Below are 25,940 nucleotides of genomic sequence, written 5' to 3'. Positions count from 1 at the left end.
AAAATTTTAACCTAAATTGTTTAATTTCTCAGTGAATAAAGCATCGTTTGTATCCGGACAAGCACTGGGGGCACTATAAAACACGAAATATTTCGAATAAAACCAACTTGCATTTTAAGTGCAATGCACTTCTTAAGCGACCCTGAACCTGCGGCCACCGGCGATGTCCGCGCACGTGGAGATGGGCGCGCGCAGCCTGGCCGCTGACATAGCACATACCCACGTGGGGGATTGGCCAGGAATCTCCTCGTCTTCCTTGGCAACGGGGGGAGATGGGCGCGCGCTGCCTGGCCGCTGACATGGCACATACCCACGTGGGGGATTGGCCAAGAATCGGGCGTGAGAAGGGGTAATGCACCTGCTTAAAGGAGTACTGACACGAAATTTCAAAGCTGAGATCCGCTCTAGCAATCAAGTACAACGACAACACAAATAGGTGTCTGTGAATAAATGCATCTTTCTTTCTTTGTAGTTGTGTGTGTGTGTGTGTGTGTGTGATCTCTCTTTCGCGAACATTACCGAACCGCGCAAATTCAACTCGTGCATTCGCACTTTCACATTCTTCCCCTCGGGGAAATGCGGGGAATTTTTCTCTTCATGGCTCCTTTAAGTTGTCACCGAGTATAGCACAGTTTTTCACCACACTAACACATACTTTCTCGCATGTGGAACTTCTTTTCCGCGTACAGATTGATTGTAACAGTGGCGGCTTGCTGTTGCTACCGTGGTCTGCGCCGGTTCGAGCCGCTTTGCGGGTCGAGCGGGCAGGCGTGGCCGGTGTGTGCTCCGACTTTTTCCGAGGGCACAAAACGCTTCACGACTGCCGGATTCATCCATTACTTGCGAATGACGTGCGGAATCTACAAATTCAGCTCAGCGATCGTCGTAGTTGATCGGGTGGATCGGGAAACGGGCCGCAGGTTTCGCTTCAGCCATGGTCACGCGCAATCTCGCTGGCTGCGAGAGCGACGCAAGAACGCAAGCTCCAGCTTTGGGGCGCCCGCTATTTCGGCAAAATAGCGTGCGCGCAAACCGCAAACCAAAAACCCCCTAAGGACGGCTTGGGTTCTGCGCATGCGCAGTACGGCTCCCCAAGGCGCTTGGGGACCTCAGAACGTTGGGGCACCCTATTCTAAAACTCCCTGAGCTAGCGGAACGAGCCTCGGACGGTGCTCTTTGGGTGGCTGGCGAAGTTGCGATCGCCGGGACCGCACAGTTCCACAGAAACCTCAATGGCGGATCCACAGAAGGTCCAGCAAGGTTTTCGCATTCATGTCCTTAGAAAGTTCTAAGCACCCGCAGTAACTTTTAGGCATTCCGTTGAATTCGTCGAGTAAACGGCACCGATGAAGAGGAAAGAGATGCACTGCTACGAAGGCATGCGCAGCGAATACACAAGCGAAGAAGAAGCCGAGGATCGAAAGCGAGAGGAAGCCTACCATGTGCGCCGCCGCGGCCCCGAACTTAGTAAGCGGCGCTGCTCTATTCACCATTGCTTTTCTTTGCGGAATCACCGAGGAATCGCTTATAGTGTGTGTGTGTGTGTGTGTGTGTTTGGGGGGGGAAAGGGGGGGGGGGGAGGAGGTCCAGTGTCCGAAATAGCGGGATTATAGCTGAGGGCAGGACTGAACAGTAGATCTGAGCATCGGCGCTTTGCTCATTGCAAGGAACACCGTTCCCTCGGCTGAAACATCACGCATCTCTTCTTTCATCAGACGCATGGAAGCGGCAATGGGCCGCAGCTACCTCGGGCCGAACAATGAGCGTACAGCGATTGTTAGCCCAGTGATTCCCATGTAACGGAGTCCCTCGCAGAATATACACTTGGTAACGAATTCAGCTCATGAACGAATCGTGTATTGTGTAATTTCTCCCTGCTGTGGAGCGTCATTTGAACCTATAGTATACGGAAAGCTTCAAGCGGATGAGCTCGCTCTAACGACCATAACACTGAAGGTATTTAATGGCACCGACATGTAGGCCTATAGAAAGGACGCTACTAATTTGTACGTGAGCCTAAAGTCCAGAATCTATAACACAATTTCTTTTTCAATCGAGCCTTAAATTCGAAGTTCCGCTTTTCTGGCACCGTAATCAACGTATTCCCAAAACAGGCTGGGGGAGACAGTTCAGAAAATTCCCAGGGCGTCGTTTAACGAACTTCGAGATGATTCGATAAGTGTACGGGTGTACGTTTTATTCGCTCATGTTGAGGCGGAACGTGTCGTTCCCCTGGGACGCCAGCAGCTAGTTTTGCTTGTTGTGGCGTTTGCTGATGCGGCATCACATCACGGAGCTTTGCGTGACAGGTAACGCTGTTCGGTTGAAAAAAAAAATCAATTCCGCGCACTGTTGCGTAGGAATAGGATACTGCAAAGGTTGTAAAGAAAAACGGCAGGAATACGTTGCAAAAGAAAATGTTGTGCTATTCGGTACGCTATAGACAAGACATAGCAGCGGAAATAAGCTGACAAAAACTTACACAATTAAAACACACATGGCAAGCGATGGGCCCACTGTAGAAGAAATTTGTTGCAAAATATAAAGTTGTTATGTGAAGGTTAACTTTGATTAATTCTATTCGAAATGTGATAAAGCAGATTGCAGGCTTCACTGCATTGGAGCGTATACGCGTGCTGGATGAACATACCGTATTTGCATAATTCTAGCGCGCCCCCGATTGCAGCTCGCCGCGGTAGAATTCAATGCCCTGAAACTACAAAAATCACTTTCCGCTGTTAGCACACGCCTCGAAATTGTACAAAACATTCTCTTGTAGCATCAGCCGAGCTGGTTTCTTACAGGAACAGTCTTTATCCCGGGGCGCACACTGGCAGCCTCAACGCAACAATCCCCCAGCCACGTACAATGCATGCGCTTATCTACACTTGAGGCATCAGTGACGCATGCGCATCAGCACCAGTACGTCAGCGCTTCCAGCCATAACATAAATAATGATAACGCGGCGCGATCGCGTGAACGCGACATGACACATTCAATTGAACATAAATCGTCGCACGCTGTGGGCAGCTGAAGCCCATCCATGAAGCATTGCACTTAAAAAAAACCGCTAACTTCCAACAAAGAATGAATATGAAACGGATAACAGATGAGGCGGTGTAACTGCCCAGCCAATTTTCGGTGATGTTGCTATATCGTTAGAGAACATTGTTTGTGCGATTTGCAGCCGTCGATTAAAATCACCGCCAGGAAATACGACTCGGCGATTGTAGTTTGGCCTGTAGCGCCGCTTGACCGTACGCCTTGAAGGCTCATGTGTGGTTAATGCACCCATAAGTGTATTTTCAGCACTGACCCAATATACGTCACTCCTGCCTATATTACGTCACTGTAGCGAGAAATTGGAAAGTTCTTCAGCATTTCTCGCGATTTTTTTTTCGTCAAAAACCATGTTTCCGGGCTGGAATTGAGCGAAGTAAATCACAAAAAGCTTTTTTTTTTTTTTTTGCGAACGAAACAAAGTTATATTTTGTCTTCCTGGCCACTTTAAAATTCATCGCAGCGAGTTTGCTAGCAGAAGAAATGGCAGCATCTCCACTCCGTGGATGATGGTGAGGGTGCGGAGTTCAGGGACTCGAAATGAGATCCAAGTTCCGCCCCGAGTAACATCTGATTTGCTCCCCGACCGTCATTCGATTTGAGCCGTGAGTTGCACCTTTATTACTCCCTAAATGAAACTGTAACTCACGCCTCAAATCGAATTTTGCTAGATTTTTGTCTGATGGTGGTGTGCGTACGGATGTACGCAGACGGACATTGGGAGGTACTAAGGTACTCCGCACCGTTACAGGCGGGGGACTCTCGGGTACTTACTCACGGTCGTAGCCCAATCGGTAAGACGACTGACACTTACTTTGTCTGGTCTACCAGACACAGGCTCGAATCCTGCCGGTGCCTGTGTGATTTCTTGCGATTGTAAATGCAATGCTCACGGACGCGGACGGTCATTGTGCGGTCCTAAGGTACTAAGGTACGCACCTAAAATTCCTTAAATGTTAACCCCTTCAGCCAGGGAAAATACGCAGTGAAATCAAGGGCCTCGGAGATAAAAAGCTCATTTCATGACATAGTCTTTATACGCGCATTCTAGCGCTGTTCAACGACACAAATAACACAGAACAGGTTAGAATAAAATCTGAACCAAAGGGAAGGTCTTTAAACCTAGCCGTCTTTCATATACCGAAACTTTTGGACACGCAACAAATGTCGCTGTTTATAAATTCTATATTCGCGCAAATAGAGCAGGAAATTGCGGGCTTTTTTGTGTTCAACCGATATTTTATCTACAACCGCATTATCCTTACCCGTTATCGGAACAACACGCAAATGGTACATACCACGGATCAGCCGATACTTAGAAACGGACTGTTGTGTGTCTAGGCCAAAATAATATCCGCCGGTCCCGTGTACGCAGAAAATTCCTCCGACGAAAACCCCTGCGCCTGCGCGAGAAAGGGAGTTTGGGGAGGAGATGGAAGTTAAGGGGGGGAGGGGGGAGGGGGTGGTTATAGATGACGCTCTCGCATCTACCAACACTGTTAAGCGGGAGTGGCGCGTTAAAGGGGAGAGAGAGAGAGAGCCTCTCGCAGCAGAGCGCGCGCACAGCCAGCTGCTGCCCGAAGCACAGCTCAGTTAGCGTCGCAGTACCCGTACAAGCGCGACACCCCGTGTACGTCCTTGCAGGGACCACCCGGGGAAGTTGTCGTTGAAGGCGGCTACTCTCCGCTGGCTGTGGTGCTTGCCTCGATCATCGGATTCACCGTCGGGGCGGGGGCTGGCGCCGTCGGCTACCTGGGCTTCGCCTACGCCATAAGAGACGATCGCACGACCACAGACACGATTTTGACCACGACTTCGGACTCAGCGCCGACAACGAAGCAGACGGAGCCGTCCCCATCGCAACCCCAGCCGCCAACGCCACCTCCTCCACCTACCCCGATGACCCGACCAACAACGACTCGTGACTACGTCGCCTGTTACACCAGCACATGCATACAACTCGCGCAATTACTGGACAAAGCGCTGAACCCTCTGGTGGACCCGTGTCGGAACTTCTCTCAACACGTGTGCGGGCAGTTCGAAGGGAAAGAAGGGGACACTTACGTCAACCAGGTGGGTTTCAGTAGAAGAAACACATTTATCAGTGAGAACCACCATTTTGCCATTTTGGTGGCGACCACGGCGCCCGGGAAATCAGCGAACCTTGAGCAGAATAATATGACCTCTAATTTCTAACCATATATATATATATATATATATATATATATATATATATATATATATATATATATATATATATATATATATATATATACCGTAGAGCGAACAGACGAACGGGTAACAAACAAACTTTATTGACGTTTCGGCCTGGGACAGGCCTTCCTGACGAAGGCCTGTCCCAGGCCGAAACGTCAATAAAGTTTGTTTGTTACCCGTCCGTCTGTTCGCTCTACGGTATTTCCACCGGGCCCATTGCATCATCTTCTGACGTATCGATATATATATATATATATATATATATATATATATATATATATATATATATATATATATATATATATATTAAAAAAGGGGGGGACACACGTCGAGAAAGGAATGGTTTTTAACGTTTCGGCCGGAGGACCGGCCTTCGTCAGAATAACAGCGATGGCTGTTGTCAAATAGCATATAAGGGAGTTCACTGAAGCACCACAAGAGGGCGGAAACGATAACATCCAAGTAACACAATGCATATACAATGTATCAGGGCTTTGTGCGACAATCTGTTGACTGAAGTACAACATCTTTTTAAGTACGACGCGTGCAATATTGGAAGTCAGCTATAGCATGAGTGCGCACGTGCAAGAAAAAGTGGGGCGGGGGGGTAAACGGCAGTAATATTGAATACGGTCAATGATACAAGCAACTCAGTTTTCCAGCACTTTCATTCAAACCACGTGCGACTGTATTGAATTTAAATATAAGAAAATATTCTCTCACCTCCCTGTCATGATGCGTTCGGAAACCGGATAATAAGTTTGACCGGTGTCCAAGAAACTGTTTCTTGCAACTATATATATATATATATATATATATATATATATATATATATATATATATATATATATATATATATATATATATATATATATATATATATATATATATATATGTGTGTGTGTGTGTGTGTGTGTGTGTGTAGAGAGAGAGAGAGAGAGAGAGAGAGAGAGAGAGAGAGAGAGAAATAAGGGTTGGCAGTCAAGAAAACCTCGGAAAGCAAAAGGGAGGATGTGGTGGGTCATAGAAACAGATGAAGAATTGGGAAAGAAAGAAAGTGGAGAAAAAATGCCCGCTAGGTGGGATCCGAACCCACGACCTCCAGAATACCGGTCTGGTGCAATAACCACTACGCTACCGGCGGGGCGATTTCCCCCCCCCCCCCCACTTTCTCGGGTATTTATGTTAAGGTATTTTTGTTTCCTGTGCTTGGGGTTGGTAGCCAGCGCCACTCGGACTACTCGGGGTGAAGGGGACCTTCTTTTTAACCCCCGCGCCGTGACTCGAGTGTCTACGACATGTCGAGAGTGGTCGACCAGCGTTGAACCCTCTTCAGCTCCCTATGGCACCAAGACTGCCAGAACAGAGGCCCTCGCTATGCATGTAGCGAATCAGAATAGGAAATGAGGGGCTCGTTCAATAAGACAGAAATAAGGGTTGGCAGTCAAGAAAACCTCGGAAAGCAAAGGGGAGGATGTGGTGGGTCATAGAAACAGATGAAGAATTTGGAAAGAAAGAAAGTGGAGAAAAAAATGCCCGCCAGGTGGGATCCGAACCCACGACCCCCGAATATCTATATATATATATAATCAGTGTGGAACCGGAACAAATACCGGTTCGGTTACTGTTCTGGTTCCGGCGAAATCATTTCGTTCCGGTTCGAGAAAATCACCTACCGAACCGGTTCGCGAACCGATTCAGGTGCTTTAATCGGCTTGCGAACCCGTTCGATGAGTTGAATTATCACTGACATTAGAAAAAACATTTAGTAGTTTAAAACGACAGTCAAATCAAAATACAAACAAAAATTCAAAATGCTGCTGTTCCCAAAGGGCAGTGGCGCAATTGCAAAGCAAACTTTAAACAATGACGAGATATTAGAAAAACAGATGAAGTGGCGACGATTTACCACCTACTTTCTCGCCCATAGTTTATTTTGTCTTAGCGACTATTTATAAAGCAAGCGCCAAGAGATATGACGGTGGGATATATTTTCTGCCCTTTTCTTTTTTGTTTAAATCGCAATCGTTGCTATGGAGTCGCCCATCACGCTAACCTTGAAGCCTTCAAGTTAGGCCTGCGTACTGGAGTGTTCAAATACCAGCGCTTAATACCGATTGCGCACATTTTTTTTTTATATTTGCAACAAAATAGAAAAATCCTACAACAGGCACATAAATACTGCCAATGAATTAGATTATTTTGTCACCCTGAATAATTTGTTAGATGTCACCTTATCGAATGTGTTAGCCACACTTTTGTTAAAAGTAAGCTTCAGTTAACGCTTAGTCACTGCATTATTGCTCTGACCACTGCACTTCCTTTTGCGATAGCTATACCGGATGTGTGCATTATAATCAGTATGTCATAGTACCGCTTGACCCCCGGCCATCGTTCCGTGTGCTACAATGCGGAATCTTGTAACAGATTATGCTGTTACAAAATGAAAAGGAAGCCTGACGCGTGGAGTATGAGATGGGACTTTTAAGTGCGAATGCACTTTATAAGCGACCCCAAACCATCCACCGCCGGCGGCGGCGGCGGCGTCCGCAGTGCTCCTCTATATTTAAAAAAGAAACAGCATCCGGCGCCAGGTTTCGTTCCGAGGACTTTGCGGCCGCAGCGCGACGCTCTACCGACCAAGCCACGGACGCGACGCTGATATCAGTGTTAGTGACGCGCCTTATATCTTTAACGCATTCAAACTACGTCGTCAGCGGCGTGCGTTGGCGACTCAGCGGCGTTATAGCGGCTTGATAACTGCGTGGTGTACACGTGATACTACAAACCCGATGGAAGAGATGGAAGAGAAGGCGGCGAGGCGGTGGGCTGCGGGGGCCGAGCTCAAGCGCCTCAAGCGGGCCGACAACCGTGCATTCGCACTTTCACATTCTCCCCCTCGGGGAAATGCGGGGGAATTTTTTTGGGTAAACGCTCTTTAATTCGTCCACAGCAGTACTCCCCTCCGGAACGAATAACAGTAGAAGTAATGTAGCGAGTTGGGCAGTCAGTACAAGTGCACCTTCGTAAAATAGCAGATCTGAAAGAGTCAAAACTACAGAAAAAGCAGAAAAGATGATCGCTGGTCGAATGAAACAGTGTGAGGTACCGGCCTGCCTTTCTGCATGTTTAATCTGCTTTATTACTGTTTCTGCTTCCAAGACATGGTCCAGGGCTGCAGTTTCTTGCCAACGGATTAAGTGCGCACATTAACAGTTTCCCCTGACATATATGTTGTTATTTGTATCTGTAAAAAACGGAACTTGTCCACTGTACTGTCCTCAAAAACTGACCACGGAACTCACTTCCTCCTCATTGATGACACGTTTGGTTGTGAAAGGCAGGGCAAAGAAAACTATAGAGCAATATCAACGTTTTGGTGCTTTTTTTACTGCAAAGCAGTATATGTCTAACCTCCCCCCCCCCCCCTTCCCAGTTTTCATTCCGGTGTCATCGATTTACTCGGCGCCGTTCCGGGGCTCCTCCTCGCAATCCCTGACACTTCTTTCACAACAATTTCCCCTCGCCTTCACCGATGCCCTTTGGCAAGTTGCGCAGTCCGCAGCTAACGGCGGTAGTGCGGTTATCAGATGATTGCGAAAAATAAAAAGAAGCACGGGTGGGCGTAAAAAGTTCACGGACGATTCCTACGCTCCCTAATATGAAATTTGTCGGAGAGGACACCAGGGGGCCAAGCATGGCGGCCGCATCTCTCATCTGCTCCCGAAAAGTTTCCTATAATTCGGCGAACTAGTACTTCTTACCCCCCCAGGGGCTGCGGTATCGCAAGCCATGAACCCGGGCGACTCGCGCTCGAGCTCTCCCGAGCGCGTGGGCACCACGGAGAGCGGCGACGGACGCGCCGGCGCACCGGCGAGCGTGGAGCCTGACGACGAGCTACAGCGGGCCGGCGCGGAGCCCACGCTGGCCGAGATCGAGGGCTTCCCAGACGACTCCGAGGTGAGCCAGAGCCCCACAACTGAACCGCCCATCACGGAGTTCCCCTCGGGGAATATTGGGACCTCACCGAGCCCCCCAACGACCGTGGAACGCGCGCCGGGGTACGACGAGCGGCAGCACGCCGACGCCGCAGTGAGGGCGACGCTGCAAATGCTTCGCCGGCAGCTCGAGAACTTGCGGAACCTGGACGGGCGTCGGACGGCGCAGGGCGAGCGCGGCCAACTGGTCATCGCGCTTGCCGCATTCGTCATCGACGAACTGGACGCCGTCCACATCGAGCATGAGCGTTGCTGGCGGCGAGACGGCGAGGCGACCAGCGGCGCCATGTTGGACGGAGCGGGGGAGGACGTCGCTGTAGCGGCGGCCATTCGGTCCCTTCTCGCAGCTGCAGCGGCGGAGGAGCGCAGCCCGGCCCCGGCGGCGACAGTCGCCGCGCGGCCTGAGGACGTTCCGAGAAACCAGCGAGCTGCCGGCAGCTACGCGGACGCGCTGCGGGAAAAGCCACGCCGGCGGCCGCGGGGGAAGGGACGGACACCATCACAATATGGTCCCTAGAAATATGTGCTAGTCTGCCGTCCGCCGGCCGCGAAGGGGGCTCCTCTGTGATGCATGCAGCGGCGGCGCTGCAGTCAATCGGAGCGCGGTGGCCGGCCGGCGCGATGGGCAGCGGCGGACGGCGCCCTGTTCGGTGACGGCGCTCTGCCGTGCCGCTGCTGCCTTCGTAGTTCTGCACTATTTCTGAGCGGGTTCAGCCCATTTTAACTGCCCCTTTTCGGACCCTATCCGTTTCTGTCGACAAACCAGATTAGCCAAATAAGTTGGTTCTCACCAGTACGAATAGTTTTAACCGAAGCGTGAAGTGACAGGAGTACGTTTTCGCGTATTATGAAGGATCGAACCTTGTAAAAACCGTGGGATCGTGTCGCTACGCTGTTTCGATTTCGACACATACACGGGGGCTTCGGGAACACTGCCGGCACGGCGTCGTTTTCCAGCTTGGAAACATCATGCGGGACTTCAGCTAGAAAACAACCGTTCTTTGTGAATACCCCCGCCGTTGTTAACTGATGGATTAGTCAGCGCGTGAAAATGTGTGTGTGGTTTGTCGGCGCTCCGCTTTTTTGTATGGCTCTTTGGAACCGTCTTTCTTTGCAAGTTTCCCAAGACGTCCCCTGTACGTGTATGTAAATAAAACAGCTCGAACCGGTGCCTTACGACCTTTCGCATCGTTCATCTGGAGGCCCTTAAGCGCACGTCTTCGCGGCCCCCTCAGTTACGTCCAGTCAACTGGGAATCTGTTAAATGTAAATGCCGAATAAAAAATCAACACGTGTGCACATGTATACGAAGTTTTATCACCTTCAGTCATCAGATACAGTGATTTCTCCATAACTCGAACTCGGATATCTGGAAATACCGGTTAAGTCGAAACCTTTGTTTGCCGTGCATATACCTGCCATAGGCGACATTTTCCACCCTTTGTCTCGAAACGACCTTTCGGGGATCACGGATATCTGGAAATATTGACAAAGAGGACGCAATGCAACATCCGCTGCAGGCAGCTGATAAGCTCTCGGTTAAAGCTTAGCTCCCATTACCCGCCGAACACCGTCGCGAACGGCAAATTTGCGCGGGGTACGCACTGTGCGGCCGATGTCCTGCTAGCGGAGTGCTGTCCGACGCCTACATTGTTGATATAGCTGGGGAAGACGCTTCTGATCATGTGGACGACTACGTGTCTCAAGAAGTGCCAAAAACGGCAGGAACAAGAAAAACATATGGTTTGCCTGCTTCACAGCAAGATAGAATATAGCGTTGGCGACCAACAGTTGATGCGGCATTGAGAAGCTCGAGAACACTTTTTTGGGGCCAGATGCGAAGGCGAAACAGGCGAGCATCACGCAGTTCTTTTTCCGCAATACCTAGAACAAAAAATGTTTTTTCTGCAAATTATTTTTCCTGTATTCCGGAAGCGTCCCTGTGCATTGGACCGTTTGTTACCAGCACTGGCTCTTATTCCAGTGATCTGGCCATACATTTTTCGCATTTCGCTTAACCCAACACTACGCTTACCTCGAAATTTTCAAAAATTTGGGTACTATCAAACCTCTTTTGCCTGCCTGTAATTTTAGTGAATACCACGATTTGAAACATTCGCCAGTATTGTGTACGTGAAACTGATTTTTAATAACACCCGGCTGCAAATGCAGTGACTTCGCTTGCATTCCTCATTGCACAGGTTCTTTTTGATCACCCACACTCGGAGGGAATTGCGAGGCGCACGCGGGGAAAGCAAAACGGGAGAATATTTGTGTTATGGCCAATCATTATAATCGCGGCTGTTTGAAACCAAGGAGTAAAAATATTGAGGTTTATTTATACTGTCATGACCATATATACCTCGCTTTATCCCCCCTCCCCCCGCACTCTGCCCAAAGTATATAGGAACAAGTTTTTGCTGGCTCATTTTACCCAAGCTTTCGCTTTTCTTTTTGTCAGCCTACCAGCCGTCTGCGTGCTTGTCACCGTCAATGACGTTCGGGAATGACCCGGTAGTTTCGATGTGGATCAAACGCAGCTTCTGGTGCCGCAGGGAGCTCTTTTTGAACGGGATCTCACTGTCTGAACATTGATGGTTGAACGCGAAGCTTTCTTGTGAGCGATTCCTTGTCGTATGAGTTTTGACTTTGACTCATTGAGCTTTCACTTTTTTCACTTTGACTCGCACGCATTTTGGACTTATGATCGCGCCGGATTTGACATCGACCCTCTGCCGTTTGATTTCACGCAAAGAAAGATTTGTGTTCAACCATCGTTGCGGAGTGCAGGAGTGGATACTTTTTCTGACTGCACTCCTCTCCAAATTCAAACTGTTTTGACCATGTTGGAATTGCGCATTGAAATAGACGTCGGCTACATAACACGATGGAGCCAGCTTCGATTCTGACCACGGGGAGCGTTTTTTTCCCTCTCACTTTACTCACAAACATCACCGTCGTCAGAGACAGTTGGCTTTCCTGCAGTGCTTTTTCGAGGCGACATAGGCCATCAGTGATACATAGAAAGCTTCACTTTAATAATGGTTCAAGCGGTGGTAGTGAAACAGCTACGCTGGTTGCTGCGGTTTCATCCTTCGGTCTCATGCACTCGCGAAATTCAGCGGCCGCAAAGAGGCTCCGTAGCCCAATTCGCGAAAAACTCGGGGCGTGAAACTAAAAGGTCTTATAGTGAGCTGATTGGGAGCTGATGTACCTCGTACCATTCGATTTCACAGCTATAAGTGGCCGCCAAACCCCGATGCGCGCTCGCGCTCCGCGGCAGTAGCGCGCGGCACAGGCAGGCGTGCGGCCGCTCTCAATCCGGCCGCTCGGGCGCTCCGATTGCTCGCAGCGCCCTCTGCGCAGCGCTGTGCGTGCATCAGCGGCGCGGACACGCCTTCCCATAGAGAAAGCGCGCGGACGGCAGACTAGCACAATTGCTAGGGACCATAATCACAAGGGAGAAACGGCAAGGTGGCCAGCGCCCTTCGGGACCCTTCCGCTACCGTCGGAGGAGAAAAAATTCCCGTCGCAGCGAGTGAGGAAGTGATAGGCGGCGCTGTGAGCGCTAAGAGCTGCCCACGCGAGGACGCGAGCGCAGCGCAGCCTCCTGCCCTGGCGGCCAGCGGCGGCAGCGGCAACCACACCGCACAGGACGGCTGGCAGGAGGTCGTGTCGCTTTCTAAGCGTAAGAGAGCGGCACGTAGGCTTCGCAACGAGGGGAAAAAGCTTCCCCCACGCCCCACAACCCTCGGGACAGTCCTTTTTCGCCCGAAGGATCCGAGGGCAACGTTCGCGAAGCTGGCGCGCGACGCAATCGCTGGGCAGCTCACGGCGCGGCCTGGCGTGGTGGACGTGCGTGTGAACGCGCAGCGTAACGTCGTGGCGGCGGACGCGGGTACCGAGGAGGCCATGGAGGTGCTACTGGCCATCACCACCATCTGTGGCATCGACGTGAGCCCGCGACAGCCGTCGTCGAGCAGCACGGGTGTTATCGTGGTCGACGACATAGCGATCACGGCCGAGGCAGTCGCCTCCAGCCTCGAAACGCCCGTGCCGGTGCAGTCAGCTGTTCGCAGGGGGACTGCAATATACCTGCGCTTTTCGGCGTCGATCCCCCCTGCGGAGGTAGCGCTGCACAAGCTCCGACGGCCGGTGAGAGTGTGCCGACCGCGACCACTGCAGTGCGGCAGGTGTGGCAGGCTGGACCACGCCACAGCGAGCTGCAACCGCGAGAGGAGGTGCTGGCGATGCGGGGGTTCCCACCTGAAGGCAGCGTGCAAGGCCGCGAAGCCTTATTGCACCAACTGCGGGGGCCCCCACGTCGTGCTGGACCACTCCTGCCCGCGCTGGCAGGAGGAGCGTCGTGTGTGTGCTGAACTGGTACGAGCCCCGGCGCCTGCCTCTCGCATGGGCGTCCGTGCAGCCCTGCGAGCGGCCACGCAGCCCCAGCCGCCCCCTGTCGCACCCGTTACGATGCGCCAGCAGCCAGGCAGCAGCAGTGTTGCATCCGGGACGGAGCGGCAGCAGCACACAGCTCAGCGACAGCCCAGCAGCCAGGCGGCCCCTGTGCGGTCGAAGCGAGGACGGAAGAGCTTGTGCAAGCAGCCGGCCTCACAAGAACAGCCACACCCCGAGCCCCGCCATGGCTAGGAGCCGCCGCACACAGCCCCTGGTGCCTACAGTGCTGCAGTGGAACGTCAACTCGCTGCGACCGCGTCGTGCGGAGCTGAGTACGTTTCTGCTGCAGCACGAGCCCCATGTCGTGGCTCTACAGGAGAGCTATGTGCGAGTGGGAAGGGACGGCTCGGGGGGGACTCGCCTGCCGGGCTACACCGGCTATCACAGCCCTACGGCGTGTGACAGTGCCCAGTGCTCGGAGGTGGTGTGTGGCGACCCGTCCCACCCCCCAGGAACCTCGCGTGCCTCACTGTTTGTGAGGAACGATGTGCAGCACGCAGAGCTGGATACCAGTGCGGTGACGACAGTGGTGCAAGAGTGCGCGGCAGTGACGTTGCGGCTCAGTGCGGGTGGTGCAGACTTTACAGTGTGCAGTGTGTACGTGCGCCCTGGACGGCCTTGGGACGCGTGCCTCCTGGATCGGCTGGTGTCCCTGTGTGCAGTCCGCCATCTCCTCTGTGGTGACTTCAACGCACACCACACTGCCTGGGGAGATGGCCGGATAGACGCACGCGGAGAGCATCTGTGGGACGCCATGCTGCGCCTCAACCTGTCCGTGCTGAACACTGGTGAGAGCACCTTCCGGCGGAGCAATTGCGCAGCCACCGCCATTGATCTCACCCTAGTGTCAGCCGGGGTTGAGGCCACCTGGAGGAGGGAGCCCAGCACGTGGGGATCCGACCATTACCCGCTGCACATCGCACCACCCGACAGGACAGCCAAGCGGGCCGCACTGCACCACCTCACCCACTGGGACCTGTTCCGGCGCCGCCTTGCCGAGCAGGACCTGGGGGAAGGAGCCGAGCTGTTCCGGGGCCTGGTTTGCTGCGCCAGACAAGCCACGCAGAGCTGCACAGTAGCAGAGGGGGCCACCACGCCGGACCTGAAGCTGCTGCAGCTGCGGGCGGTGCGCAACCGTGCGGAGAGGAAGGCCCAGCGCTCGGGGGAGCGGGCGGACTGGACAGCATACTGGCGAGTGGATGCGGCTTGCCGCCGTCACGCCAACCGCCTGAGCCGGCAGCGCTGGGCCGAGCTATGCGTCAGCTCGGAGGCCGACCCACGCTGCCGCCGCCTCTGGGGCATCTTCAACGCCGTCCTGAAGCCCCAGAGAAACCGCAACCCCCTGGCTGCCATGGCCATCCGCAAGCAGGCCAGCTTTGCGGAGTTGGCCAACCTCTTCGCTGCACACTTCCTGCCGCCACACCAGGCGGAACCAGGGCCCGCTGCTGCTGTTGCTGAGACGGGGGAGGTACTTCAACCCCTCAACAACGCCCCTATCACGGAGACTGAGCTCCGCAGTGCCCTCCGCAGCTGCAAGCGTAAGTCGGCGCCAGGGGCGGACGGCCTCACCTACCAGATGATGCGCAATCTGGATGAGGTGGGGTTCGGCCGGCTCCTGGCCGCCTACAACGTCATTTGGGACGCGGGCCAGCTACCACCAGAGTGGCTGCTAGCCATCTTGCGGCCCATCCCAAAGCCAGGCAAGGGCCTTGTGGCAGTCACGGCGTACCGGCCTGTGGCCCTCACATCCTGTGGCTGCAAGCTGCTCGAACGGGTGGCACTGCGGAGGATGGAGGCCATCGCAGCGGAGGAAGAGGCCATCCCCGAGCAGCTAACGGGCTTCCGGAGGCACCGGGCAGCCACCGACTCCATCGCCGACGTCGTGGCGGCCCTTGAACAAGCCATGGCCTCCAAGCAGGTGGCGGCCTTGGTGCTGCTGGACGTGAAGGGCGCCTTCGACAATCTGCAGCGTCGTGCCATCTCCCTGGCCATGGAGGAGGCTGGCATTGGGGGCAAGCTGCGGGGCTTTGTCGAGGCGTTCCTGGGGCCGCACGGCGCAGGTGCAGGTGGGAGACGCCCTGTCGGCCCCCCAGCCGGTGGACGTGGGCACCCCACAGGGCTCCGTCATCAGCCCCTTCCTCTTCAACCTGGTGATGGCCGCCCTGCCAGGCTGCCTGCCCAGAGGAGGGGGCCACCGAGTGTACATTTCGGTGTACGCCGACGACATCGCCCTGTGGGTGCTGGGGCCCAAGGGTCAGGGCCGAGCCATTGTGCGGCAGCTGCAGGCGGCCATGGATGCAGTCTGGGCCAAGCTGGCGGGCGTCGGCCTACAGCTGTCGGCGTCAAAGACAGACGCCATGCTGGTGCATCCAGACGCCGCCGCCCGTGCACGGACCCGGCGCCTGACCATCGATGGTGAGGAGCTCCAGTGGAAGACCAGGGTGCGGTACCTGGGACTCACCCTGGACCACCGGCTGAACTTCCGGCAGGCAGCCAAGGAGCTCCGAGCCAGGGCGCAGCTGGCCACCACGGCGGTGCACAAGATGGTGGCCCGGGACATGGGTTGCTCACAGCGGACGGCTCTCCGGCTGTACAACGCCTCCGCTGTGGGTCTCCTCATGTATGCGCTGCCGCTGGTGAGCCTGCGGAAACCGACCTGGCGGCAGCTGGAAAGGCATCACCGCAAGGGGGTCCGCGCTTGCCTCGGCCTGCCCCAGAGCTCGTCGTGCGAGAAGACGCTGGCCGAGGCGGGGGCGTGGACCCTCGAGATGACGGCTGACCAGCGGGCGCTTGGCCAAATTGACCGGCTGCGGCGCGCCGAGGGGGGCGGCCCGCTGCTGCAGCGACTGAGGGGCCACCACCGCTCGCGCATGGGGCGCATGCTCGCGCTCTACGAAGAGGTGGTGGCCCCCGTGGATGCGCAACCTGGTGGCCCGGCTCCTGCTCTGACAGCTGAAGTGAGGCTGGACATCCCAGGTCTGCGCAGCAAGCGGCGGACGCCCCCATGCGGACAACTGCAGCTGACACGGGGCGTCATCTGGGGCGACCTCGAAAGCCACACCCTTGTCTACACGGACGGCTCGGTGCGGCAGCAGCAGGGGTCGGCCGCAGCGGCAGCCGTGCTGGGAGGGGCTACCCGGCAGGCGCGGCTGTCCTATGCCTCATCTTCGGCCACTGCCGAGCTGGTGGGTGTCGGACTGGGCCTGGACCTGCTGCTGGAGGTGGAGCCCTTTCCCGAGCGCTGTGCCCTGCTGTGCGACTCCCGGGTGGCCCTGGCGCGTCTACGGGACGGCGACTCGCACTCCCTGTTGGTGCGAGGCATCCGGGAGAAAGCGGCGCAGCTGGCGGACCGGGGAACTCGGCTGTGCCTTCAGTGGGTCCCCGCCCACATCGGCCTGGACGGAAATGAGCGGGCAGACGAGCTGGCCGCCGGGGCTCACGCGCTGCCTCCCTCGGACATGTTGGCCCAGGCGGCAGCGGACGACGCCCGCCTTCTCATCCAGCGACACCTCTGCACCGGGCATCCAGACCCGCGGCTGCGTGTCGGAGGGGGTCTGCCGCCTGTGCGGGCATCACGCCTGCCTCGTCGACTGCGCTCGGCCGTCCTGCGCCTCCGCGTGGGGGCCGCGTGGACGTCAGAGCGGAAGCACCGACTGGGGCTGGTGGCCAGTCCCGCCTGCACGCACTGCCGAGCGCCCGTGCAGTCCCTGCCGCATGTACTGTACGAGTGCCCCAAGTTTGCGGCAGGGCGGGCGGAGCTTCTGGCCGTGCTCCGAGGGGTGCGGCCGCTCGAGGAACTGCTTTGGCCCCCAGGAAATGCCAGGGAGCGGGACAAAGTGCTCGAGGCCCTGGGAGCATACCTGGGGGCCTCGGGGCTCCACAATGCACTAAGCTACAACTCTACGTAACTGCCCGGGTCGCAGTGGAGTGTAGCTGTTAGGGTAGAATTCCTGTGTGTGTGTGTGTGGGTGTGTGAGTGCGTGTGTGTAAGTGTGCAGGTGTCCTACTCCTTCGTGTCCTGTATTTTGATATTTATTTATTTGTCTAGTGTTTCCTTTTTTTGTGTTTTTTTTCTCTTTCACCCAACGTTGTATATAGGTTATTCTTGCCCATGTTTCATATATTTATGTTAGCCCTCTACCCTATCCCCCTATTCCTATGTACTCTTTCCTCCCTATCCCACCTCCCCCACACCAGCAGGCGTTCCGGTGTCCGCCCCTAGGCGAGACAATTTACGCCTGTTGGTGGACCTTCCCTTCTTGTTTTTTGTGCAATAAATACATACATACATACAGCGCGAGCTGCAGTCTTCTCGGTCACGGTGCATTTCTTGTGCGTATCGCGTGATCAGCAAACGTACGGCGGCGCGCGCTACTCTGCTGCTACCTCCGAGTGCTCCGCCGCCGCCGTCCAGCATGTTGCAAATCGTCTTTGAACCTTCCGCGCAAATGTCACGTGGTTCGGATTAGCCCCACTAAAGGGAGCAGCGAGCATGTTGTTTTATATATTTGAACCTGCCGCGCAAACGTCAGGTGGCTTCGATTAGCGCAGAAAGGAACTGCGTGTGGGAAAAGTGTCAGGGGGGAGGGGGCACCTTGGTGGCGACACATGAAATATGTTTGAGGGAAAGGCAGTGAGAGATGACGTCGTAGCCCTACATATCCTACTCCACTTCAACCTTCGCTAGACGCCCCTCCGTTTTCTTTCTTCCTGCGCTGCCGTGTTCGCTCACTCGGTTACGCTTATATAAACAGACGCCTCTCCCGGGAAGCCCAGGTAACAGCTGCCAAAGGGCTGCCCCTAAAACGACCGAAACCCGCCGACGCCATTTCCACTCAAATTCACTTCGCCAAATAGCTGCGAATCTCTCCCGTTAAAAGAGAAACTTCCCCACTTGGAACGTCCATATTTCTTTTTGAGCTTGGAAGGCCTTCCGAGCGACATTTTCGAAAGTGTCTTTCACGCCTGAATATGCGCCATCACCGGTTGCTGGTTTATGCGTGCACGGTTTTTGCGGGTAAAAAAGAAAGGGGGGGGGGGTGTGCACGCAGAGCTAAGCTTCAAGCCGCGACCGCTAAAATGACGGTTGTGCTGGTGGGAGGTTAAGATGTCGAAATTACAAAGTTTCATCTCTCTGTCAATGCGGCTGTCCTCCTCAATCGAGTGGTTCGGGTGTGGGTTGATGCGTTACACAGACATCTTACACATACAGTAAGAAGCGTACGAGGGGGAAGGAAAACTGACAGCCACATGTTTGTGCGCGACAATAGAGCTCAAGGGCTTCCATGTTTTAAGCCATTATGTGACGGATGCATGCCGTTCGTTTGAAGGAAGAAGAGCAAGAATGGAATTCTTAAGCTTTGGCCCGAACACAAGCGCCAATTGGAGCAAAAACAACGGAAAGCGCCTGGCAACACCGTCATCTCCTCAAGTTCAGCTCGTCGAGCAGCGGCGAATGCCTCCCTGATGAACAACAGCAAATTGCCCGTTTGGAACGCCGTCGTGAGCCAGTATCTCTTATTCAGAGGGCTTTCAGGAGATATTTTCGACGGCGTCTCTCACTTCTAAGCACGCGCGCATGACCGCTTGCCGGTTGATGCGTGGGCGGGTTTGTAGTGATGAATAGTGGGAGGGATGTGGGGGGAGTGCACAAGCATCTACAGGCTTGATTCCCGTACTGATGGATGGCATGTCCACTGGGCTGGTGCTACGTTTAAACGCTGATGTTAAAGGGCCGGCGTTCCAAGTACGGAAGTTTTTTTTTTTTTTAACGGGAGGGATTCGCAGCTATTTGGCGAAGTGAATTTGAGTGGAAATAGCGTCGGCGGGTTTAGGTCGTTTTAGGGGCAGCCCTTTGGCAGCCGTTACCTGGGCTTCCCGGGAGCGGCGTCTGTTTATATAAGCGTAACGGAATGAGTGATCACGGCAGCGCAGAAAGAAAGAAAACGGGGAGGGGCGTCTAGCGAAAGGTGAAGTGGGGCTACGGCGTCATCTTTCACTGCCTTTCCCTCAAACATGTTTCATGTGTCACCACCAAGATCCCCCTCCCCCCTGACACTTTCCCCACACGCAGATCCTTTCTCCGCTAATCTAAGCCACCTGACGTTTGCGCGGCAGGTTCAAACACAATGTGCAACAACATGCTCGCTGCTCCCTTTAGTGGGGTTAATCCGAACCACGTGACATTTGCGCGGGAGCTTCAAACACTATTTGCAACATGCTGGACGGCGGCGGCGGCGCACTCCGAGGTAGCAGCAGAGTAGCGCACGCCGCCGTACGTTTGCTGATCACGCGAACAATTCCTGAGACGCACAGGAAATGCGCCGTGACCGAGAAGACTGCAGCTCGCGCTGCGCACAAATTTTATTAGGGAGAGTCAACAACTGAGGGTCGAATATCAACAACTGAGGGTCGAACCGTTTCGGCATGAATCGGTAACCGTTACTTTTTTTTGGTTCAGTTCCGGTTCGAGTTCAGCGTGCTCAAAAAATAACGGTTCGGGTTCAGTTCCGGTTTTCGGTTCGGTTCGACACCCTGATATACATATACCAAAAGAGAGACTCCAGTTAATCTGTCAACCTTCTGTTTTTGTTTGCATTGCTGTAGACTGGCTCAAATAAATGCACTTTTCGTGGTTTACCCACTCGATAAAGCAGTATTTAATTTATAAATACTGCAAGAAGAGAAGGTTGATTGATGGACGGGTTTAACGCGCCGACGCAACGCAGGCGATGAGGCGTCAGGCTGTAGCGGAGTTCGTGCGCCCGTTCTGTCAAAACAGTTGTCAGTGAAATGGTCACTGCAGAGCCTGCTGCCTGGGGATGGAGTCCGTTTGTCCCTTCTTAAGTTTGCCACCCAACGCCGCTATAAATCCGACTTAGAGCGAGGAAATCTGCGTAACAAGAGCCACAGCTTAAAAGCGACACTGATGTGACATTTCCGTTTCGCTGCGTCTCATGCACGTCGTACAGAATATAGTAATACTTCCAAGTGGAACGTCTTCCCAGACGAGTTCTCTGGTCTGCTTGTGCAGTTGACGGCGCCAGGCATTTTCGGCGGAATGCGCGCGAAACCAGCCCATACGTAGCATGCGCTATGCTGGAACGGCGGCAATTTGCCCGACTTCCGGGACGAGCGCTCGAACTTCCGGCGGCCGCGCGCCAGAGAGCTCGAAGCGCCATCCAGCAACTCTAGTGGAGATCAGTGGGTTGAACCTATCTCGTACAGCCTCTCGTGGTATCCGGCGGCGTTATATGCCGTCTGAACAAAATAATTTGAATAAAACAAACTTGTATTTTGTACTTAATGTCCATTTAAGTCTGGTAGGTAAAAAAATTCCGCTTTAAAACATTCTAGGGCCCTATTAGGGAAACTGCTCCGGTTCAAGGCGTTTTGAGTGATGCCCTTTATTTTGGGGTAGGCAGCATATGCTCCCTAAAAAACTGTTTGTTGTACTTTAAATATTCGAATACATATAGTAAAGCGTTCCCGGTACCTACAAAACGCGGCGCGTGTCGTCCATTGCCCGAAATGTGGCGCGTACGTTGACGTGGAGGAATTTTTTCCGGTGGCCGTGATTCTTTCGTCAAAACTCAGTGTAGGCGAATGTGGGTCTCCTTATTTGCCTAACACGTCGCCGAAAGCACGGAGAGGAAGACACAATCGAATTTCCTCATCCCCATGATGATGATGATTGCTATTCGTTTCCCCTTTGCAGCGGGGTGATGACATGTCATCTTACCAAAAAGGACTAATATACTCGTGTTTTATACTCTTTGTTTAATACTAGCGCTGCTTAGGGCAGCCACTAAAGCTTATTAGGCCCGAAATACTTTTTTTTCCCCCTGTTACAGGTGGTAACTGTCTTAGGCAATATTCCTCTCTCTGCTTTTCGTCCACCAGCATTCTAATCTTCTTTTCGTCCCCTCGACAGCTTTGAAGTTAGCTTCCTCTCTGATACCCTTAAATCCTAGGGCTTTTGGAAGCCCAATATTCCCTTCATGTAGATTTGGGCGGATACCCTCGCATTCTAACACTATGTGCCGCATAGTTTGTTTCTTTCCCGCAGACCACGCATACCCCATCATTTTGTGAATACTTCCCCACAAAGCTCTTAGTTCGCAGGCAACCTGCTCTAGACTCAAAAAGCAAAGCACTTCCCTGGGAATTATCGTAGAAATTTTTCTTTGTGACGTTCAATTTCTCAGCCCTGTAAATCTCTAACGACGTTTTAGCTTCCATTTTTTCCCTCCATATATTCGTTTCAATCTGCCTTGCCTCTTTTTTGGTTACTTTGGCTGTTTTGGATTCTCCACTCTTTTTCCGTATTTCATCGTTAGCCTTTTAGTCTTTAATTGGGGAACCAGATTATTCTCTAGCACGTTCCGTTCCATGAACCTTCCTCAACGTGTCGCGCGCAGGAATCTTTCGTCGTCGTCTTCGTGGCTCCGCTTCATAGCAGACTCCCTCACGGCAATGTTGTATTCCATGCGCAAAACAAATGTCATATTGGTGTTTCGACAGCACGAAGGAGCAATGTATTTCTTTTTTAGTACTATCATGCATGCACCAGATGTTCACGCGTATAAAAAAAGCGGAAGAAAAGTAGGCCTCGCAGGTGACGCGCGCCACACATACGGGACACGAACGACCGCAGCAAGTAGATGGTTCTTATCGTTATTCACTGCGTATGAAACACTTCCTCAAAATTATTTATTGCAGACTTCAAATTGGCACACTGTGCTTACAGTTGTTTATAGATGATATTGTTGCGTTCGAAACTCACTCTGGCAATCCCTGTTGTCGGCTCGTCGCATTTCATTGCATCTTGGGACGCGAGTGCTCGTGCTTATCAGGAACACTTTGTCAACAAAAATGGCTACGGCTTAGCTCAGCTAACCTTGGATATGCAGATAAAAACTTGGTTTAGTCTGGTTGAGTCTTGCTTTCGATTGGTTCAGCTTTGATTTAGCGGTAGTGCCGACCACGTCTCAAAGCCGTTCGGCTCCGTGCAACGCTCACAGAAGGAGGCCGGGCGAACGCGAGACGAGTCACGTTGCCCGAAACTAGGGTGTCTAAAAGCTAAGCCACTCTACCGAAACGACCCAGCGCCGCAGTCATGGGAGGCTGCGGGGGTGGTCGGCTGCCTCGGCCGCAGCGGCGGTGGCGGCCGCTGTCGGCGCCAGCAGGCGCCAATAGCGGGTCCCGCGAATCACACGATGCGCTTCGAGGGGTGTGTCGCCGGGTGTGTTTCCCGTAAAAAGGTGACCTTGCGCATCATCCGCGAAATCGCTGGACGATAGTAGTAAAGCTTTGCTTTAAAACGAATCTTCTCGGTACGTGGCATCCGATGCAGACAATATGAACTCCGTGCACCGCGCAGAGGGCCGGATTGTCGCCTTGTCGGCTTGTCGGCTCCTGGTGAGTGATGCTCCTGAGAGGTGGAGAAAATTGTGGCTTGCACACAGTTCGAGCCTGTCCTCGTCATGCCGTTCGGTAAAAAAATTTAAAGGAGCCATGAAGACAAAATACAAGTTTGGTCCGGCGATTCATCGGTGACGTCACAGAGCCTGTCTTCTGCGATAGGCGGCCGCCGATCAACGGCACCGCCAAGACCCTTGACTGCGTGATTGAAGTGGGTCATTTAGTTTCTCTTGATCGTATCACTGGAGTGCTGACGTTCTGCTCACTAATAAATATATGTTTTTGTTGTTGTAATATGTATTTTTTTATATTAATTACACTCTGCGCCTCGACCTTTGTCATCGCCGGAGGAGGAGATGGGGGAAGGGAGTTGGAGGATGGGGGGGAGGGGGAATGAGTGTCCCGACTAAATGTGGTCCTATATGAAACGCCGGAACCAATGAATTGCTAAACAGCTTCGCCGTTGAAAAAGACTTTAGTGTCACTAGTGTGACCTAGTGAGTTACTAACACTGGTTCTTTCGAACTGAACAATTTTATATTGTCTTCAGATCGCTTGAAAATGCTTCATTACATGTAGTGAGATTTTTGTGACAGCAAACAATTGATCGCGGCCTTCTTTGTAGTGTAGAAACAACCAAGGGTATTTTGGAACGATATTTTGAAATAAAAGAGCCCATCACTGCATATCTGAGTGGGACAGCGCCTAAACTCCGAAAAATGAATTCCCGGACGAAAAAAAAGACGGCAGTACGCATCAACACGTCATGAAATATGCCACATATATACACTGTATGTAGAATAGAAGAATGGGATACACGTGTATCTGCTGACGCACAGGTCCGTAATGCAAACACGTGCAGCTGAGGTTATGAAAAATTCTACCCTTTTAAAGAGGCTGATCGAAAGGGCGCTCACATGGTTTAACCCCATAGCAGACAGCATGCTGAAAGCCCCTTAATCTCTCTGGCACTTACCATTGACCCTCAGGGCAGGCGAAGTATTTTAATATTCGAGCGTGCAGCCACATCTCACGCAGCACCAACCGACGTCGTCACTGGTGCGCTACTTGCACCAGTGATCTACTGCTGTTTCCAGAATCATGCATTTAAAACCAGACGACAATTTTTTTGCACTAGAGATAACGCTAACTAAACACCGGCAACTATTTTCACCGTATTATTTCATGTGTACCGATGTTAGCGGCAAAAAGTTTAAAGTTTAATTTAAAAAAATGGGGTTGATGCCTCTTTCATAAGAATCGGTAAAACACGAAAGTGAAGTGTACCTTCGCACAAGCAGTTAAATGTTTATTGTGCGTCCATATCAACTTGCGCGTTGCTATTCACATTACGTCGGTATGGCACCGTTAGGCGCATCAACGTTAGACACTTGATTGCACGCTCCGGAACATTGCGTAAATCCGACTGAAACCATAGGTTCTTGAGAACCGTGCGAACGGAACTGAACCGAAACCGAAACTTAAAGCAGAAAGTGGCGGAGGGGGCCTCCATTGACGCGCGTCCCGCGTAAACGAAGACGCTGTCATCGATGCACCAACTGTCGGCGCTCATGAGCTCGTCATGATGAAATACTTCGCTTCACCTCTCATAGACGGCAGCACCATCTGTATAAAACAGGTAGTGGGAAAGATGTAAGGTGCGTTGGTAGGCCTACTTGCGGTTTAATTCCTAGCGCAACTGGCGGAGCACTGGGTACCTTCCATTGCAGCGGGAGAATTCTGGGCTCAAATCCGGGCGCAGCCGCGTCAATGAAACTTTTTCTGGCTACGTAATTTCCGTGACGGATATGATTTAGATCTTAGTGTACCCGGGCATAAAAGGCAAAAAAACACTTTCGTGTTAAAATTGGCCGTGTATCTGCTCACTTAGCTGCAAAGGTCGTAGAAAGACGATAGTCTTCTGTCGCCCCTGCCACGTGAATAAGTCTTTTCTCTCCCCCGCCCACTTTCCACGCTCTTCTCCTCTCCTCTCGCTCCCCCCCGATAAACACGGTGGAGGTCTGCTCAAGTCAAGTCAATTTTCCCGCATTGTCACTGCTCGCGCGCCATCTGTTGGAACCGTTTGTTACTGTTGGACTTAGAATTCCGCCTCGAGGTCTAAGATCGGGCGCAATCCCTTCTTGCAATGTGTGCATCAAAACCGTTTTGCAGCGTAAGCTATACTGGCCGAGGTTGAGCAGTTTCGCGTGGACCCTGAAGGCCCGTGCTGCGCAAGCGCGAGGAGCATTCAATTCGATTGGATTGGATTGGATTAAATTGTATTGGATTGGATTGGAAATACAATCCAATTGGAGTACGGGTGTGTAGAAAATTGGGGCTGCACATTCGCCGGTATGCGCATTCCGGAGGAGTGACGTCACAGCCGCGACAGACGCACTGTCGCCGGCGCGTGCCCAGCTGTGCGCCTCCCACTTGATAGCCGTTTCGCAGGGCTCCTGCAGAGCCGTGCTGCGCATGCGCGTGGAGCAGTCACTGGACTGGACTGGACTGGACTGGACTGGATTGGACTGGGCTGGATTGTATTGTATTGTATTGCTGAACCTTAGCTCACGCTACGTATATCCTGGCATAGTCGAGCTAAGCCACTGCTAATTTTAAATGCAGAGCATTTCAGTAACTTACGATGTCACCCGCGTCGACGTCCGTAGTCGTAGTCCGCACCCCTCCCCTACACTATATAAAAAAAATACTATCCGGCGCCTGGTTTCGATCCCTCGACCCTGCGGGCGGAACGCAAGGTACATGGTGCTCTACCCACTG

At 52.9% G+C, this 25,940-nt stretch overlaps 1 protein-coding gene across 1 annotated transcript in view; it reads left to right on the top strand.

The window, feature by feature from the left end:
* The first annotated feature begins 1,044 nt into the window (after positions 1–1,044).
* Positions 1,045–25,940, top strand: part of LOC144153654 (uncharacterized) — a 52,451-nt gene continuing 27,555 nt past the window's right edge. The window contains exons 1-2 of the mRNA XM_077685311.1: positions 1,045–1,467; positions 4,705–5,133. Coding sequence (XP_077541437.1) covers positions 1,441–1,467; positions 4,705–5,133 — 456 coding nt within the window. The 5' untranslated portion in view covers positions 1,045–1,440. The remainder of the gene's footprint in view (positions 1,468–4,704; positions 5,134–25,940) is intronic.

The sequence above is a fragment of the Haemaphysalis longicornis genome, unplaced genomic scaffold, assembly GCF_048455015.1.
Source record: "Haemaphysalis longicornis isolate Haplotype H1 unplaced genomic scaffold, Haemaphysalis longicornis Haplotype H1 scaffold_9, whole genome shotgun sequence".
NCBI classification, from domain to species: domain Eukaryota; kingdom Metazoa; phylum Arthropoda; class Arachnida; order Ixodida; family Ixodidae; genus Haemaphysalis; species Haemaphysalis longicornis.
This window is presented reverse-complemented; position numbering and strand designations above follow the sequence as displayed.